This window comes from Furipterus horrens, unplaced genomic scaffold (assembly GCF_987537825.1).
Source record: "Furipterus horrens unplaced genomic scaffold, mFurHor1.1.pri manual_scaffold_11, whole genome shotgun sequence".
Classification (NCBI taxonomy): domain Eukaryota; kingdom Metazoa; phylum Chordata; class Mammalia; order Chiroptera; family Furipteridae; genus Furipterus; species Furipterus horrens.
Window position 1 is genome coordinate 75,940,919 of NW_028327181.1, and position 16,306 is coordinate 75,957,224.

The window sequence follows — 16,306 nt, forward strand, 5'->3', positions numbered from 1 at the left end:
TGGTTGGTTTTGGGTGAAGCTCATCTGATTACAGCTGCATATGCAAAATACTGTGCTGCATTTTACATAACATTTAGCAAGAATGGCATTTGGTAAGAATTGCCCGGACCTTGAGACCCTTGTCCTAGCTAGCATTACTGTACATAAAATGCATGTACTATTACATAAAGTGATTGTGCATGTTAGTTCAATCTAGGAAAGCTTTTGCAATAGACTCTTTATGACAACAATGGAATGAGGTAGGTGTGTTCAATTCCAATGTGGGAAAATAGAAAATGATGGCCAGTCTATATGCACATCTGAGAAATGCAGTTAAACTGATTTCTTTACTACAGAGCTTCTCAGAGCCTTTACTATGCTAATGTGAGTTGCAACTTTTTAAAATCATTTGACCACTAATATATATATATATATATATATATATATATATATATATATATATATTTATATATATATATATACTTCTCACTCTTAATATATATGTATCAAGAGTGAGAAACATCTATTTGTTGTTCCATTTATTTATGTGTTTACTGATTGCTTCTTATATGTGTCCTGACCAGAGACTGAAACCTGCAACCTCGGCATATCAGGACGATGCTCTAACCAACTGAGGTACCCGGCCGGGGCCTAAAATATTTCTCATTAAGTTTTATTAATATCTCACAGACACATCTTCAGAGACCCTGAATTGCCTTAGGCCATCTTCAGTAGAAAAGAGTGGAAAACATAAAGGCAGGGCTAGATCAACTGTTGTAGAATCTGCTGACTCCAAAGATAACAGAGAGCCTTCCTCAACGACATGTGCTGGCTCCATTCTGTAGATGACATGTGTCTTGAGTAGTCAGTAACTGCTCTCAAGGACCAGGAATTCAGTGGCTTGCCACCACACTTATACCGTTTATTGTGACACCTTAGCATGAGGCCCAAGTTCAATCCCTGGCATTCTGGAATGTGTCTTTGTGGTAGCAAGTCTGATACCAGGAGACCCTTTGTGCTGGCAGACAGTAAACTACCCAATGCTCTCCTCCTGCCCTCCAACTACCTGAATCCCATCCATCTCCAGGCTGCAGATAAGCTCACTCCACAGAGCCTTCCTCAGCTGCCTGGGCCATAGTGACTTCTCCTTCCTCAGACCCTCTGACCCTGGCTCCATGATGATGCTAGTGGACTGAACTGAACCAGGCTGCAACCTCCTCAAGGCAAGGACCGTGGATTATTCACATTATCTGAATCCACAAGGTAGGACCAAATAAAATTTTGTGGGTGACAGTGATGCAAGAGGTGATGCTCTGGCTGTTACATAACTGCCACCAAATAACCCTCAAGGACCCAGAAGCCAGCCATTCTTTTGACTGAGAATACCAACCTTCTTTCCTGTGAGACTGAAGGAAACGATGTAAGATACTATATGTGCAAATACTTCATCAACAGTGGGGCATCATACAAATAAATAATCATTATCAATATGGTCTCCATTGCACTGAGCAGTGATTGGTCCATTTCTAATGATCATTAGGCTTTGATTGGTCTTTCCAGTAATTGAACCCATCCCATCTGCCCTACACACTATACAGTTTTTTATAACATTCATCTTTTTAGCAGTCCATTTTTTGGTAGCCTGATCACCGGTTCCACTGTTCCGATACCCACAAGCAGTCGACCTAGTGCCTTTCCGATGCCTGGGCACCTTTATGTGGAGCATTGGAGATGGTTCTTGAAGTAGTGGAGAGCCAGCTTGAACTGGATTTGGGCATTGGTGTTGGTCCGGTATTTGCTGTAGGTCCTCTCCAAGGCAGCGAGCACCGGGTCCACCCTTGGAGAATGGGTCTGGTGACCTATAATCACGTCCGGGCATGACCCCACGAGCAGGCTCCCGAGCCCATCAATAAAGAACTCTGCCAAGAGAGGGAGGGCATGAGAAGGAAATGTGAGCTTCAGCCAGGAACCCAGGGCCATATTCCAGGTCTGGGATGAGAGTCAGGGGGAGGAGACACAGTTTATATCCCTGGGACGGTTCAGCTCATGCAGAGCCATCTGCCCAAGTTGATCTGGAAGGAAATAAATAAGTTCATTTCTCAGACAGAGATATGGGTAGAGAGGCAGGGAAACAAAGAGTAGCTTTTCGGCTGGACAGACTGTGGACTCCAAGACTGAGGGAATAAGAGGGGAAAGAGGGAGGGCAGTTAACCAGTTGCAGTTAAATAGGAAAGGATTTTGGGGAAGCAGAGTGGAGAAAGAGGGAGGGGACGGAGCTGTGGAGAAACAAAGGGAAAGGGTGTCTCAGATAAGTAGGAATAGCCTGCAGGAGACAAAATGTCAAAGAGAGGGTGAAGAGGGAGGCCCAAGAGGCCACAGGCTCCTGAATTTGGGATGGAAGGGAAAGGAAACCCATGGTTGCCAGCAAACGACTGTGATCAGTGGAGCGTGCTATTGAAAGAACAAACGTCTAAGGTCCATTCATAACCCAGCCGCCATCCTCACACCTTCAGCCTTCTCACCTGAATGAGCCACTCGTTGCAGGCGGGGGTCGAAGCCGACTCTTAGCAGTCGGTCTGTGTGGGCCAGGAAGAAGTTGACAACGCCACTGGTCACCACACAGTTGGGGAAGCCCTCCAGGGGCTGGAAAGATCCTGTTCTCCGGTGAAGACAGTCAGCATTCTCACTCTGCTCCAGCAACAGCTTAAACTGGAACGTGTTTCCAAGCACACTGCCACCTACCTAGCCCGTGGGCAGAGAAATCCACATTAGAGAACACAGACTCAATATCCATCTTGCCTCTTCCAGGAAGTCTTACTGGAATGAACTTCAGTTACAACAAGAATCACACCTTTTTTCTAACTACCATTCATACTATCCCTTAGTTACTCTCTCTTGCTATTATGGCCACAGCCTTCAGCATATACTGCTGGGTCCTTTGATCCTTCATTCTTACTCACCCCAGAAAATCTCCTTCGTGAGAGCAGAAAGCACTTATACCAAGTTGAAAGCGCAGACAAGTTCTCTGCTCTGCTTACCCTACAGCAAGCTCATCCTTTCCAGAAGAAGGTAACTCACTCCGTTCCATTAGGAAGAGCAGTATTTGGGTTCAGGCAAAAGACAGTCCACATGCACAGTGGTCCATATGTGGAGTCTCTAATGTTGGGCTTCTTGCAGTTTGTCCTTCCATTCTCTGCTCCCCACTCACCTCTCTGAGTAGCTGTCCCTGTACTTATTGGGAGGCATGTGCATTTATATATCTGAGCCCAAGTCAAACAGGACAAGCGAGTACATCTGTTCCTGAAACATCATAATCATTCAAGATGGTGTAGTAAAGCCTATGCTCTTGCGCATCACCTGTTCTTCCCTTCTTCCTTTTAATAAATGAATTCTCTGAGTTTTAAGTGGATTAAATTAAGATGCAGTTCGCTATCCAGCTAAAGAAGAAATTTCCCCATGTGACCAAGTCTGGGCTGAAGGGCTATAATTTAGATAATTTAGATAGATCACATTCTTAAAAGAAAATGATCCCCCCCTTCTTCGGTCCCCTTTTCCTCTGGCCTGAGGACCATGTGGACAATGGGGCAACAAGAGAAGGAAGCTGGTCCAGGATGACCTCAGAAGCAGAGTCAAGTGCCAGATTGGATTTTAACATGAGCGGGAACTATACCTTCTATCTCAGTTATGTTATTGTGATTTGGTCTCTAGAAGAGTAGCCAAGAAATCTCTTTGTCACTTGGATGCTTTGGGGATTGGCCATCTGGAGTAAAAGTTATCTGGTTACAATGTCACTAATCCATTTTCTTTTTTTAACAGCTTTTGTTGAGACATCTTTGACATATTAAAATTGTATATATTTAAGGTATACAACTTGATGTTCTGATGTACGTATACATTGTGAAAAGATCACCACAGTCAAGCTAATTAACATATCTGTCACTTTAACCTAAGTATCATTGTGGGTGGTGAGAAGATTTAAGATCTGTCCTGTCCCATATTTCTAGAATACAATAGAGTATCATTACCAACAGCACCCTTTTCTTCTCTTTTCTATATGTGAATTGAATTTTGATGTTTTTGCTATTTTCTTCTTTTTAAAATGTCATTAGGGATAAGTGTGCTTTTACAACTTTGTACCATTTACATTATTTTCAAACGGTGTGTGACCAGAGCACTACTTCCTCTCCTTCATCTCACACCATTCCAGAGAGGAGGTTAGAAGGGATGCCTACACACAGCATTTGAATGGTGAAACAATGGTGGATTGGGGAGGGGCTGTAATTTTCTCCAAGAAAAGTATGTATGGAGGCAGAAACAGAACTTCTGCCTCTCCTGAGTCCTGGTGTGATGCTCTGAGCCCCAGAGCTGCGCTGGCTATTCATCTCCTGCATCAGCCCCTCTCCCTCAGCTTCCTTCTCTCTCCTCTTCCCTCTTCTCTTCTTCCCTCACTTATTTCCCTCTCTTCTCTTCTCCTCTTCTTCCCTCTCTTACTTGTTTCTACAGGTTGCCGCTGGGGTAAAACTGGCAACTCTCCCTTACCACATCCAGTTCGGTTTTCTCCAGAACATCCACCAGCCTCTCAATCTTGGTCTTATGGTTGAAGAGAAAGTCATCATCCACCCAGAGAACATATTTGGTGGTGACCTGAGAGATGGCCAGGTTCCTACCAGCAAACCAACCCTGCAGGTGGAATGAGGTTAGATCAGTGGTTACCATCAGATTAATCACATGGAGGAGCTTTCTCAATTCCCAATAGCTAGGCTGCACCCATATGAATTAAGTCAAAATTTGTGGGGGTGAATTCAATATACAACTGAGGTTGAGAACAACTGGGTTAAAGAGAGTCCATGTCTCAGAGACACTGGAAGAAGGACAATGACTTCTGGATCAAAGACTGCAAGACTAGAAAGCCCTTTCTTGGCCCTGTGGCCAATATGAATGGATTGAAGTCCTTTTCTCTCTGAGAGTCTCTGGGGCTCTCCTTCCATTTCCCCTTATGTTGCCTGGAAGATGCTGGAAGGTGGGACTCTGGTATGTATAGTATCAACTTCCTTCTGTGTGTCCTTGGGGGAAGGTGTGGGGGTGAGAGAGACAGAGAGACAGCCACTCCAGCTCGGGTGGAATCATAGGGATGAGAAGTTTCTCTGCTGGTGGATCCATATGTGAGGAATTTTGGGGATGTCAGACACCTCAAATCACTTAGAAGGACCTCAATCAACTTCCACACTAAGTAGGAGGAAAGTCAAATTAACCACCCTGTTAATATAGAAAAGTTAGAGTGACCAGGTTTCTCTGTGAATTTGGGGTCAGCAAGAGGACTCAGAAAAGAGTCTTGCTTGTTCCCACTCTAGGACCCTGCTTCCTTGGGAAGGCCCCTGAAGCAGCCCCATCCAGGGTAGAACCTGACTCTGGAGCCCTCTTGTGTCTCCCCATCTGGGAGGGACATACCTTCCCAAAGGGCATGATGTAGTACTCCACATGGCTGTCATTAATTTTCAAAGGATCCTTGCCGTCATCAGCCACAATCACGGTCAAGTCTGGGTAATACTGACGCACACTCCGGAGCATCGTCATGAGCTTGTGGGGACGGAGGAAAGTCTTGGTGGCAATAGTCACCAGGTCTCTGAGTTTCCTCTCTGGGCAAGAAAGGGCAGATGTCAGAGCAGCGTCTTTCAGGCAGTCTCACGGTCTTAACTTGCACTGCTCTGGGGCTTTCTTTACGCGACAGCCTCTCCATGTTTGTGAGCCTCATGCCTCAGGAGGTGCTTAAGAAGGGTTTGTTCATGGGGTTAGAAAATGAACGTATTTATGTATCGCTATGTTCACTGCAGCACTATTCATGGTGGCCACAATAAGGAAACAACCAAGTTGCCCTTAGAAAGATGATCGAATAAAGAAGATGTGGTACATGTAGACAACCATAAGAAAAGATGAAATACTGCCATTTGCAACGACATGGATGGATCTTGAGATCATCACGCTAAGCAAAGTAAGTCAGACGAAAAAAGTCAAGAACCATACGGTATGACTCATATGCGGGACATAAAGCTGAAAGCAACAAATGAACAAACATACACTCACAGACACAGACAACAGTCTGGTGGTTACCAGAAGGGAAGGGGGTCAAATACATGGTGACAGAAGACGTGACTTTGGGTGGTGGGCACACAATGCAACATACAGATGACGTATTATAGGACTGTACACTTGAACATACAGGTCCAGGAAGCACGAAGGGTCCCGGGTGAGCTAGACCCAGAGGGGACCACACCAAGATGCATCATGATTGAGATGCCAAAGGTGAAAGATAAAGAGAGAGTCCTGGGGGCAGCAAGAGAGAGGCGGAGAGTTCCCTGAGGGGGATGCCTACAGGACTATCAGCCGATTTCTCAGAGGACACTTTGCAGGCAGGAAGGGACAGGCAAGCAGTATTCAATGTGATGAAAAGCAAGGACCTACAACCAGGATCTTCCAGGAGAAGGGAAACTCTGACTCCAAACCTCCGCTGCCTTGCGGCATACCTCCTCAGGGGAAAGGCTAAGGGAGTAAACCCCGACAGAAAATCCGGAGCTGGAGTCCCTAAGGCGGTTTGACATTGTAGTCAACACCGGCAACTCCTGCAGCGCACCTGAAGCCAAGCTGTATTGACTCTGTCTTTCCCCTTGGATCCTTCAGCTGCGAAGAGAGGGGGGGTCTGCTGCATGGGCAACAGCTGGCCTCCATATCACCCTGCCCAGGCTTTGTAGCTTCACTGGAGAGGACACTCCAGCGTCATCGCAAGATGTTGACTCAACACGGGAGGAGACAGATACTGGTTATAAGCTCATCCGATTGGCGAAGGAAACGAGCGCCAGGGGTCTCCTCTGATGGTGGGAGAGGTCATCGCACCTCACTGGACAGCTACCACCCGCCTCAAGCTGGGTAGCCCCCAGCCAACTAGGTGCCGTCTCGCCATGGCTCGCCTGCCCCACTGGGTGCGTGGGGATCAGAGAGGCATCTCTCGAAAAGTGGGCCACAAAACACTCGCATCAGGCAATTCCAAGCAAACAACAAGAAAGAAGCCTCCAGTTCTTCGCCTCGCTAGCTGGAACATCAGGACCATGTGTCCCGGACTTACTGCAGACCTTCCGTGGATCAATGGTGTCAGGAAAACCGCCGGCATTGACAGGGAACTGGCACGACTAAACATCGACATTGCGGCTCTATAGGAGACCCGGTTGGCCAACAACGGAACTATCAGAGAAACCAACTACACCTTCTACTGGCAAGGGAAGTCTCCGGACCAACCAAGACAGCACGGTGTTGGGTTCGCTGTGAAGAACACGCTTGTTAACTCCATAGGGCCACCCACAGGAGGCACAGAGAGATTACTTACCCTCCGATTGTCAACAACTTTCGGCCCAGTCAGCATTCTTAGCGCGTACGCCCCAACCCTCTGCGCCACCACCGAAGAGAAAGAACAGTTCTACCATGCACTGGACGAAGCGTTATCCAAGATCCCCAGAAGTAACGCTCTCTATCTCCTTGGAGACTTCAACGCAAGAGTAGGAGCCGACCACATGGCCTGGCCCACCTGCCTCGGAAACTTTGGGAGAGGAAAGATCAATGAGAATGGTCAGCGACTGCTTGAGCTTTCATGTCATCACGGCCTGTGCGTGACAAACACATTCTTCAAGTGCAAAGAGATCCACCAGGTGTCATGGAGGCACCCCCGCTCCCGCCACTGGCACCAGCTTGACCTCGTCATCACCAGAAGAACGGATATTGGCAGCACCCTCCTCACCCGCAGCTACCACAGTGCAGACTGCGACACGGACCATGCCCTCGTGGTAAGCAAGGTGCGCATAATGCCGAAGAGGTTGCACCACTCCAAGATGAAGGGTCGCCCACGCATCAACACCAGTTGTGCCAGCAACCCAGTTAAGACCCAGCAATTCATCAACAGGATGGAAGATGCACTCGGCGAGGGAATGGCGGCAGACGACATTATCGAATCCAATTGGCCACGTCTCCGCGACGCCATATACAACTCCACCATTATTGCTTACGGGAAGAAAGAGCGGAAGAACGCTGACTGGTACGAGGCTCACTGGGAAGAAATGGAACCCGTGATCGAGGCTAAGAGGAAGGTCCTACTGGCTTACAAGGCCATGCCCACTCCCAGTATACTTCAAGCTCTACGGGCTGCCAGGAACAAAGTCCAGAAGACCGCCCGCCACTGTGCCAACACCTATTGGCTAAACCTGTGCAGAAGCATCCAGGAAGCCGCCGATATAGGCAACGCACGAGGAATGTATGAGGGTATCAAGAAGGCAACAGCCCCAATCCCCTCCAAGATTGCCCCCCTTAAGTCCAAGACAGATGAGGTCATCACTGACCAGGAACAGCAAATGCGGCGGTGGACCGAGCACTACCTTGAGCTGTACACAACGAGGAACACCGTAACAGACACTGCTCTTAACGCCATCCCAGACCTACCAGTCATGGAGGAGCTAGACACCCCACCTACTGCGGCAGAGCTCGGCAAAACCATCGACCGCCTCACTTGCGGGAAAGCACCAGGAAGCGACGGAATCCCTCCAGAAATCCTAAAGAGCGGGAAACCAGTCCTGCTACAGCCGCTCCACCATCTACTCTGTCGCTGCTGGAAGGAGGGTTACATCCCCCAGGATATGAGAGACGCCAACATTATCACCATGTACAAGAACAAAGGAGACCGCAGCGACTGCAACAACTACCGGGGCATCTCTCTCCTCAGCGTCGTCGGCAAAGTATTCGCCCGGGTCGCTCTTGCCCGCCTGCAGACCCTTGCTTCCCGCGTCTACCCAGAGTCCCAGTGTGGCTTCAGAGCTGGCCGCTCAACAGTGGACATGATCTTCTCCCTACGCCAGCTGCAGGAGAAGTGTCACGAGCAGCATAAACCACTCTACCTCGCCTTTATCGACCTTACGAAGGCGTTTGATCTGGTCAGTCGAAGCGGACTCTTCAGCTTGCTACGGAAGATTGGCTGTCCACCACATCTGCTTGCTGTGGTCATGTCCTTTCACGACAACATGCACAGCACGGTGTCCTACAACGGCGCAACCTCTGAGGCCTTCCCAGTCAGCAGCGGAGTAAAGCAGGGCTGCGTCCTCGCGCCTACGCTGTTCGGAATCTTCTTCTCCATGCTCCTCCAATACGCCTTTAAGGACTGCAGCGAGGGTGTCTTCATTCACACCAGATCCGATGGCAAGCTCTACAACCTGGCCCGTCTACGAGCCAAGACCAAAGTCAAAGAGGTGCTCATCCGTGAGATGCTCTTCGCCGACGACGCAGCTTTGACATCACACTCCGAAGAGGGACTCCAGCAGTTAGTCACTTGCCTTTCCCACGCATGCAAGGAGTTCGGACTAGCCATCAGCCTGACGAAGACGAACGTTATGGCTCAAGGCACAGGGACTCCCCCATGCATCACCATCGACGGATACACCCTGGAGGTTGTCAACGATTTCACTTACCTCGGGTCCACCATCTCGAGCTCTCTGTCAGTCGACTTGGAGGTCAACCGGAGAATCGCCAGGGCAGCCACAGTTATGGCCAAACTGAACCGGCAAGCGTGGAACAATTCCAGCCTCACCGAGAAAACCAGACTGCGCATCTACCAAGCCTGCATACTCAGCACTCTCCTCTATGGCAGCGAGACGTGGACCACCTACGCAAGGCACGAAAGGAAACTCAACAGCTTCCACATGAGGTGCCTGCGACGCGTCCTGCATGTCGCCTGGCAGGATAAGGTCCCCAACACCGAGGTGCTGAAGCGAGCCAACATGAGCAGTTTGCATGCAGTTCTTAGTGAGAGACGCCTCAGGTGACTCGGCCATGTCAAAAGAATGGATGCAGGCCGTATTCCCAAAGACCTCCTCTACGGCGAGCTAGCAGAAGGCCAGAGGATGACAGGGCGCCCAAAACTGCGGTTCAAAGACATCTGCAAAAAGGACATGACACAATGCTCCATCAATCTCAACACATGGGAAGTTCAAGCAGACGACCGCCTAGCCTGGAGGCTCGCGGTCAGGCAAGGTACATCACGCGCAGAGGCTGCGCGCAACGAGGAGGCGGTCCAGAAAAGATCGAGGCGGAAGCAGCGTCAACAGCAGCAACAACAGCCATCTGCCTTCACCTGTAACAAGTGCGGCAGGGATTGTCACTCCCGAGTCGGACTGCACAGCCATTCTTGGCGGTGCAGATAGACTCTCGAGAAGCTACGCCATCGTCTCTCGAGACGGACAGCTGCCGACGACGACAACACTTGAAACCTATTTCATTAACCAGTGTCACGCCAATAAATTTAATAAAATTAGAAAATAAATAAATAAATAAATTTAAAACATATGCAGTTTGTTGAAATTTTATCTGTCTTGTATTCCAGAGGTTTTCTTTTTACTGGTTCTGTTGGTTCCATGGTGCCATTTCCTAACTGTCGATCTGGATGCTTCAGTGTATGTACACTTGTCTGTCAGCACTTTGCTTGCTCTTTGTTTCCCCTTCATACTAGGATCTGAGATGCACAGAGCTTTGCCCTTCAATATGGAAGGTCACGGGCCCAGGAAGGGGAGAGAAGATCTAAAGGATTTGAGACCTGCCCCCGTTATCAGCTGAGACTCCTAGAGAGAAATCTATCTGAACTTTAGGCTCAGGAAGACATGAATGAAAATAGGTCTACTTGGAGATTGGAAGGTCTGGACCAGACTGTCCGCCTTAGGGGATGTGATATGTGAAAGGCTGGAGAAGGGACAGCTGCTCTATGGAAAGGACGGCGTGATGGAACAACGAACGAGAGCTGCTGGTGTGTGTCTGGGATTTAGCCATTGAGAGCAGAGCCACACCAGCTGACTGAGCACGCAGGGGTCTGGGTGGGCTTGCTCAGCTGGAGTTAATTCATGCTGAAAACATAACCCTACCCAGTGTTTATGAGTCGGTGCTCCCTAAACCCACTGCAGAGCCGCTTTCTCAGAATGACAGGAGTCATTCCCGAACCCGCCAGGCTGCTCCATTACCCCAGCTCCGCTCGGTCTGAGGCAGTGAGGGATAAAGGTATCAGTTGAAAGAGTCAAGTAGATCACATTCAAGAACATGTCAAATGAATTCTCCCTTTTTGTTTCTCAGGCCACATGACAAGTGTGGTTCTTTTGTTAAAGAGAATCAAGAGTGTGAATTATCACAAGTTGTGATCAAGGTAAGGGATTCCTGGCCAAGTTGATGGTGGTGTAGCTTTCTGCTTTGAGATTCCCTTTTTTTTCCCCAAAACACACAGTAATGATAAAGAAAAACACAAAGATATAGCCATGCTCAAAAATAGATGACATTTCTTCCAAGGAATAGAAATAAAAAGCAGCAAGCAGGGGTTGGATTCTGGGGTCAGAGCAACAGAGGAGGTGGGAGGCAGATTCTGAAAGGTATCGGAGTACAAGTGTCTCAGGAGATGTGTGGGTCTAGAGCCAGGCTTTTTGCTGGAATCCAGGGACTGAAACTAGGTTGCAGTTCCTCCATCCTCTACCTACTACCCACTGTACAAGGAACCCCAAACAGCTATCACCCCTATACACACCTCTGAGTACAGAGATGATACCACCTCACAGCAGGACGTGTGCCAAGCCACCCTCGGGCCCAGCAACTGGCTCTTTAGAAACTCCAGTAGCACCCTGGGATGGAATCCAAGACCCCAGTATAAGAGAATGACTGGGAATCTGGGGTTACTGAGAGTAGAGGCAACTGTAAAGCTGTGAGATGGGAAGGCATCAGGAGAGGAAGAGAAAAGGGAAAACAAGCAAGAAAAAGTCTCCTACTGCAGATGAACTCACCAGTAAAAATTCCAAAACACTCAAAATTAATATGAAAAACAATGGCCAACAAATCTACCTTGTACAGATGAACCCACTCCAGATAGACTGAAAATAAGACATCTGAAAAGGGTTTAAAATTTTTAAAACAATAACAGAATCACACATATAAAAAAGAAAATGTGAAATAAAAACAGGTATAAAGAAAATGAGAATATTTGAATATGAAAGCTGTTTAAAATTATTGAAGATTAATGTTAAGAACCAAGAGGGGGGCATGACTTCAGATGTATTTAAATATTATAAAAAGCATAAGAGAATGAACACTATGAACAACTTTATGACAAAAAACATCAAATGGATACCTTTAGAGAAACACTTAAAAAATTGACTCAATGTACATACAGATTAATAACTGAAAAGACACAGAATTGTCTTTTAAAATTTCTCCCCTTTCTCTCACTCTTTCCCATTTACATTCCTGCTCCTAACCCCTAACCACACACCTTGCAACTCAGAACCCCCAAAGACACAAGGACCAGATAAGTTTCAACAAAAGTTCAAGAGACATGTAATTCCTACTTTATTACAATTCATTTCAGAAAATAATTTTTTAAAAAAAGAAAGAAAAGCTACCCAACTCATTTTATGAGACTTGTGTAACATTGATAACTGAGCAAGGATGTTATAGGAAAAGATACTCTCAATTTTGAATACAGATGCAAGAATTCTAAATAAAATAGTAGTAAATTGTAGGGGATGGTGAAAGCTGAAGTTACAAAAGGAAGGCCAACTTGTTTGGCTGGCATCAGGTATTTGTAAGGTCTTGCCTGACTGAATACATTTGCAACATGTAGCCTTTTGACAATGAAAGCTGGAGTCATGGGGGCTGGAAATAAAGCAGGAGCAGGGAACATCCAGACCTTTAGATTAGAGCAGAAGCTACTTGCAAGATATCTGAGAGCATTCCGCCTACAGCTTTCTCAGGAGTTTCTCATCAGTTTCGTTTCTTAGAAGTCTCACATCTCAGTTTTACCTCCTGACTGCTGATGTCAGTAGCTGATGTAATGGAACACTATAAATAAACTTGGTGGACTCAGGCCGGTGTCATTGTCTTTCCATCCCAGGGCAACGGACTAGCTGACCCCTGCTTCCATTAATCTTGTGTCTGGTGTCTGTGTTTTTAATCTCCAGGTTGCCCCCCTCTCTGGTACCTTAGGTTTCAACATTGAGCTGCGCGGGTCGTGGCAAGTGGCGCCCAGTGTGGGGCTAGAGAGTATGGGGAACTTTTAACCAAGACCAGGAGATGCTCCGAAGGAAGACTGTACACTCGTAAGCAACTGGGCCCGAGTGAAAGGACTAGATAGCGTCAGGTGTAAAACATGGGGAATTCAGGATCGTCAAAAAGCAAGTTATATGTTAAGGTGTTGAAATCAATGCTGGCAGATAAAGGAGTAAATGTGAAAAGTCAGCAGTGAGAGCAATTTTTAGAATACGTTCAGGGTACTTGTCCTTCGTTCCCAGAGGAGGGAGCAGTAAATGAGCAAACTTGGGCTCGAGTAGGTCAACAATTACAAGAGCGTTATACAAGGGAGGGCCCTTCAGGGTTGCCTGTTTTTTCTTTCACTTTCTGTTCACTGATTCGGGATTCTATAAATCAAAGGAAAGAGGTGGTTAAAGTGAAACAGGATACCACAAAGAAGCTATTAGAGAGGCAGGGGATTCTTCTCTTTTACAGCTGCCACCAATGGCTCTGCCCCTTATGCCTCGGAGGGGAAGTGCTGTCACTGAATCCTTGTCGATTGAGAGTAAAAAGGAATTTTAAAATGAGGCACAAAAAACACATGGTTAAAAGGAATAAGGAGTCTGATAAAGAAGAGGAAGATTCTATAAATAATTTGGAGGAGAAGCAGTCTTTAGTCCGTAGATTTTTTCAGCTTTCAGTGCAAGTTAAGAATTTGTTAGAAGCTATGGCTTTGCCGCATTCTGCTAAATCCCAGACTGGATCAAAACAAAAAGAAGAGCAGTCTCAGATTCAATTATCAGGAAAAGCAAAATTAACAGGGTTACAACAGGCTTTGAGGCAAGCAGCAGCAGAGGGAGAAGATGTATCGGATTTCTCTTTGTATCCAATATTTAAAACTCCTAATCCAAATAATCCAGGGTAGGTTCTCAGGCAGCACACAGCAATTCCTTTTAAAACTTAAGGATCTTCTGTGAACCAAGTGTTGCTGGTTTGATTCCCATTCAGGGCACATGCCTAAGTTGCACGCCAGGTCCCCAGTTGGGGGTGTGTGAGAGACAACCACACAGTGATGTTTCTCTCCCTCTCTTTCTCCTTTCCCTTCTCTAAAAACAAATAAATAAAATAAAATAAAACTTAAGGATCTTAAGGAAGCTTGTAGCATGTATGGGCCAATGTCTCCTTTTGCTTTAGCTTTGGTAGAGTTCGATAGGTACATGTCTGTGTTGATACTTATTCTAGATTTGTGTTTGCTACTTGTTAATCTGAAGAAAGTGTTAAACAAGTCAATCATTGTCTTAATTCTTTTGCAGCAATGGGAAAACCTCAACAGAGTAAAACTGACAATGGTCCAGCATATACTAGTGTAGCTTTTCAAACCTTTTGTCAACAATCTAATATTATCTATAAAACTGATATTCCATATAACTCTCAAGGTCAAGCTATTGTAGAATGAGCTCACAGAATATTCAACAATAACAACAACAACAAAAAGGCGGGAGGAGAGACGTCATCTCCTCTCCACAAGACATCTTAATTTAACTCTGTACACTTTAAATTTTTAAAATTGTGATACACAGGGTATAACTGCAGCTGAAAGACAATATTCCAGAGCTTCAGCAAGGGCTGCAGGTCTGGCTTATTGGAAAGAGTGGCATTAGAGATCAGGTAGAAGCAGTTAAGTTTCGACAACGAAACTTAAAAATTTCTTTTATCTGTGTCACTCGCATGCTTTATAATGATAGCAAGTGGGATTTTAAAAAAAAGTTAAAAAACATCTATCTGGAGTCTGGCATCATCAAAACATAAGCCTTGATTTGGCTCTTCTTCATAAAGAAATTACTAATATTCAAGAAGCAAAAAATCCTATCTTGAGTCCAGCGCAGTTAGCACAGAACTTGTTAAATGATTTAAAAGGACTTAACCCATTTAATGTGCTTCAGCATACACTCTGGTATCTTAACGGTTTAGGATGTTTTCTGCTAATGATGTTATGTGCTTTTTCCTCAGTCTGCCAAAGATTGCAAGGAGAACTGCAGCAAACTCAAGTAGCCCTGCATCAGTTTCGTTTAGAAAAGAATAAAGGGGGAGATGTAGGGGACGGTGAAAGCTGAAGTTACAAGAGGAAGGCCAACTTGCTTGGCCAGGATCAGGTATTTGCAAGGTCTTGCCTGACTGAATACGTTTGCAACATGTAGCGTTTTGATAACAAAAGCTGGAGCGGTGGGGCCTGGAAACAAAGCAGGAGCAGGGAACATCCTGACTGTTAGATTAAAGCAGAAGCTACTTGCAAGATATCTGAGAACACTCCACCTACACCTTTCTCAGGAGTTTCTCATCAGTTTCATTTCTTAGAAGTTTCACTTCTTAGTTTTACTTCCTGACTGCTGATGTCAGTAGCTGATGTAATGGAACATTATAAACTTGGTGGACTCAGGCCGTGTCATTGTCTCTCCATCCAAGGGCAATGGACTAGCTGACCCCCACTTGCATTAATCTTGTGTCTTGTGTCTGTGTTTTTCTTTTAATCTCCAGGTCGCCTCCTTCTCTGGTACCTTAGGTTTCAACATCGAGCTGTGTGGGTCACGGCAGTAAATTTAATTCAGCATTTAATCAAATAATGTATTGCAATCAAGATGGATTTATTCCAGCAATGCAAGGATATTTCAGCAGCAGAAAATCAATCAGTAGAAATCACTGTATGAACCCAAATCAAGGGGAAAAAAGCTTTCAATATGCAAATTACCTGCTGAAATTCAATATTCATAATAAAAAAAACTCTTAAATATGAAATAGAAAACGGGAAGCAGAAATAGAAAAGTGCTTAGCAAAAAGGAAAAGAAAAATGCTTAGCAATAGAAACAGAAGGAAAGAAGGACACTTTCTTACCCTGCTATATCCACCACACTCATACAGAGCGACCACTAGTGGTATAACATTAGAATATTCTTCTTCAGGTCAGGAAGAAGCAAATTTGCCTGCTACCACTGCTACTGAGCTCACTGTAAAAATGGAGACTTTAGCCAAATGCAATAAGACAAGAAAAAGAAACAAATTATAAGAGTTGGAAAGAAAAAGACAAAAATCATCACCATTTGTTTAAGAGATTCTACATGTAAAAAAAAAAATTAATAAGAGTGCAACAAGGATGCTGTTTATAAGTTCAACATTCAAAAATTACCAGTGCCCTATATACTAGCAACAATCAATTAAATCTAGAAGAAAAAGATCCAATTCACAATAACAATAAAAATACAAGGTACTT

The 16,306-nt window shown here is 45.7% G+C and overlaps 1 protein-coding gene across 1 annotated transcript in view; it reads right to left on the minus strand.

Moving 5' to 3' along the window:
* Nucleotides 1-636: 636 nt before the first annotated feature.
* The window catches only part of B4GALNT2 (beta-1,4-N-acetyl-galactosaminyltransferase 2 (SID blood group)), a 43,704-nt gene continuing 28,034 nt past the window's right edge, over nt 637-16,306 (minus strand). The window contains exons 8-11 of the mRNA XM_090291956.1: nt 5,428-5,615; nt 4,519-4,659; nt 2,502-2,721; nt 637-1,898 (exon numbers count right to left, since the gene is read on the minus strand). Coding sequence (XP_090148082.1) covers nt 1,693-1,898; nt 2,502-2,721; nt 4,519-4,659; nt 5,428-5,615 — 755 coding nt within the window. The 3' untranslated portion in view covers nt 637-1,692. The remainder of the gene's footprint in view (nt 1,899-2,501; nt 2,722-4,518; nt 4,660-5,427; nt 5,616-16,306) is intronic.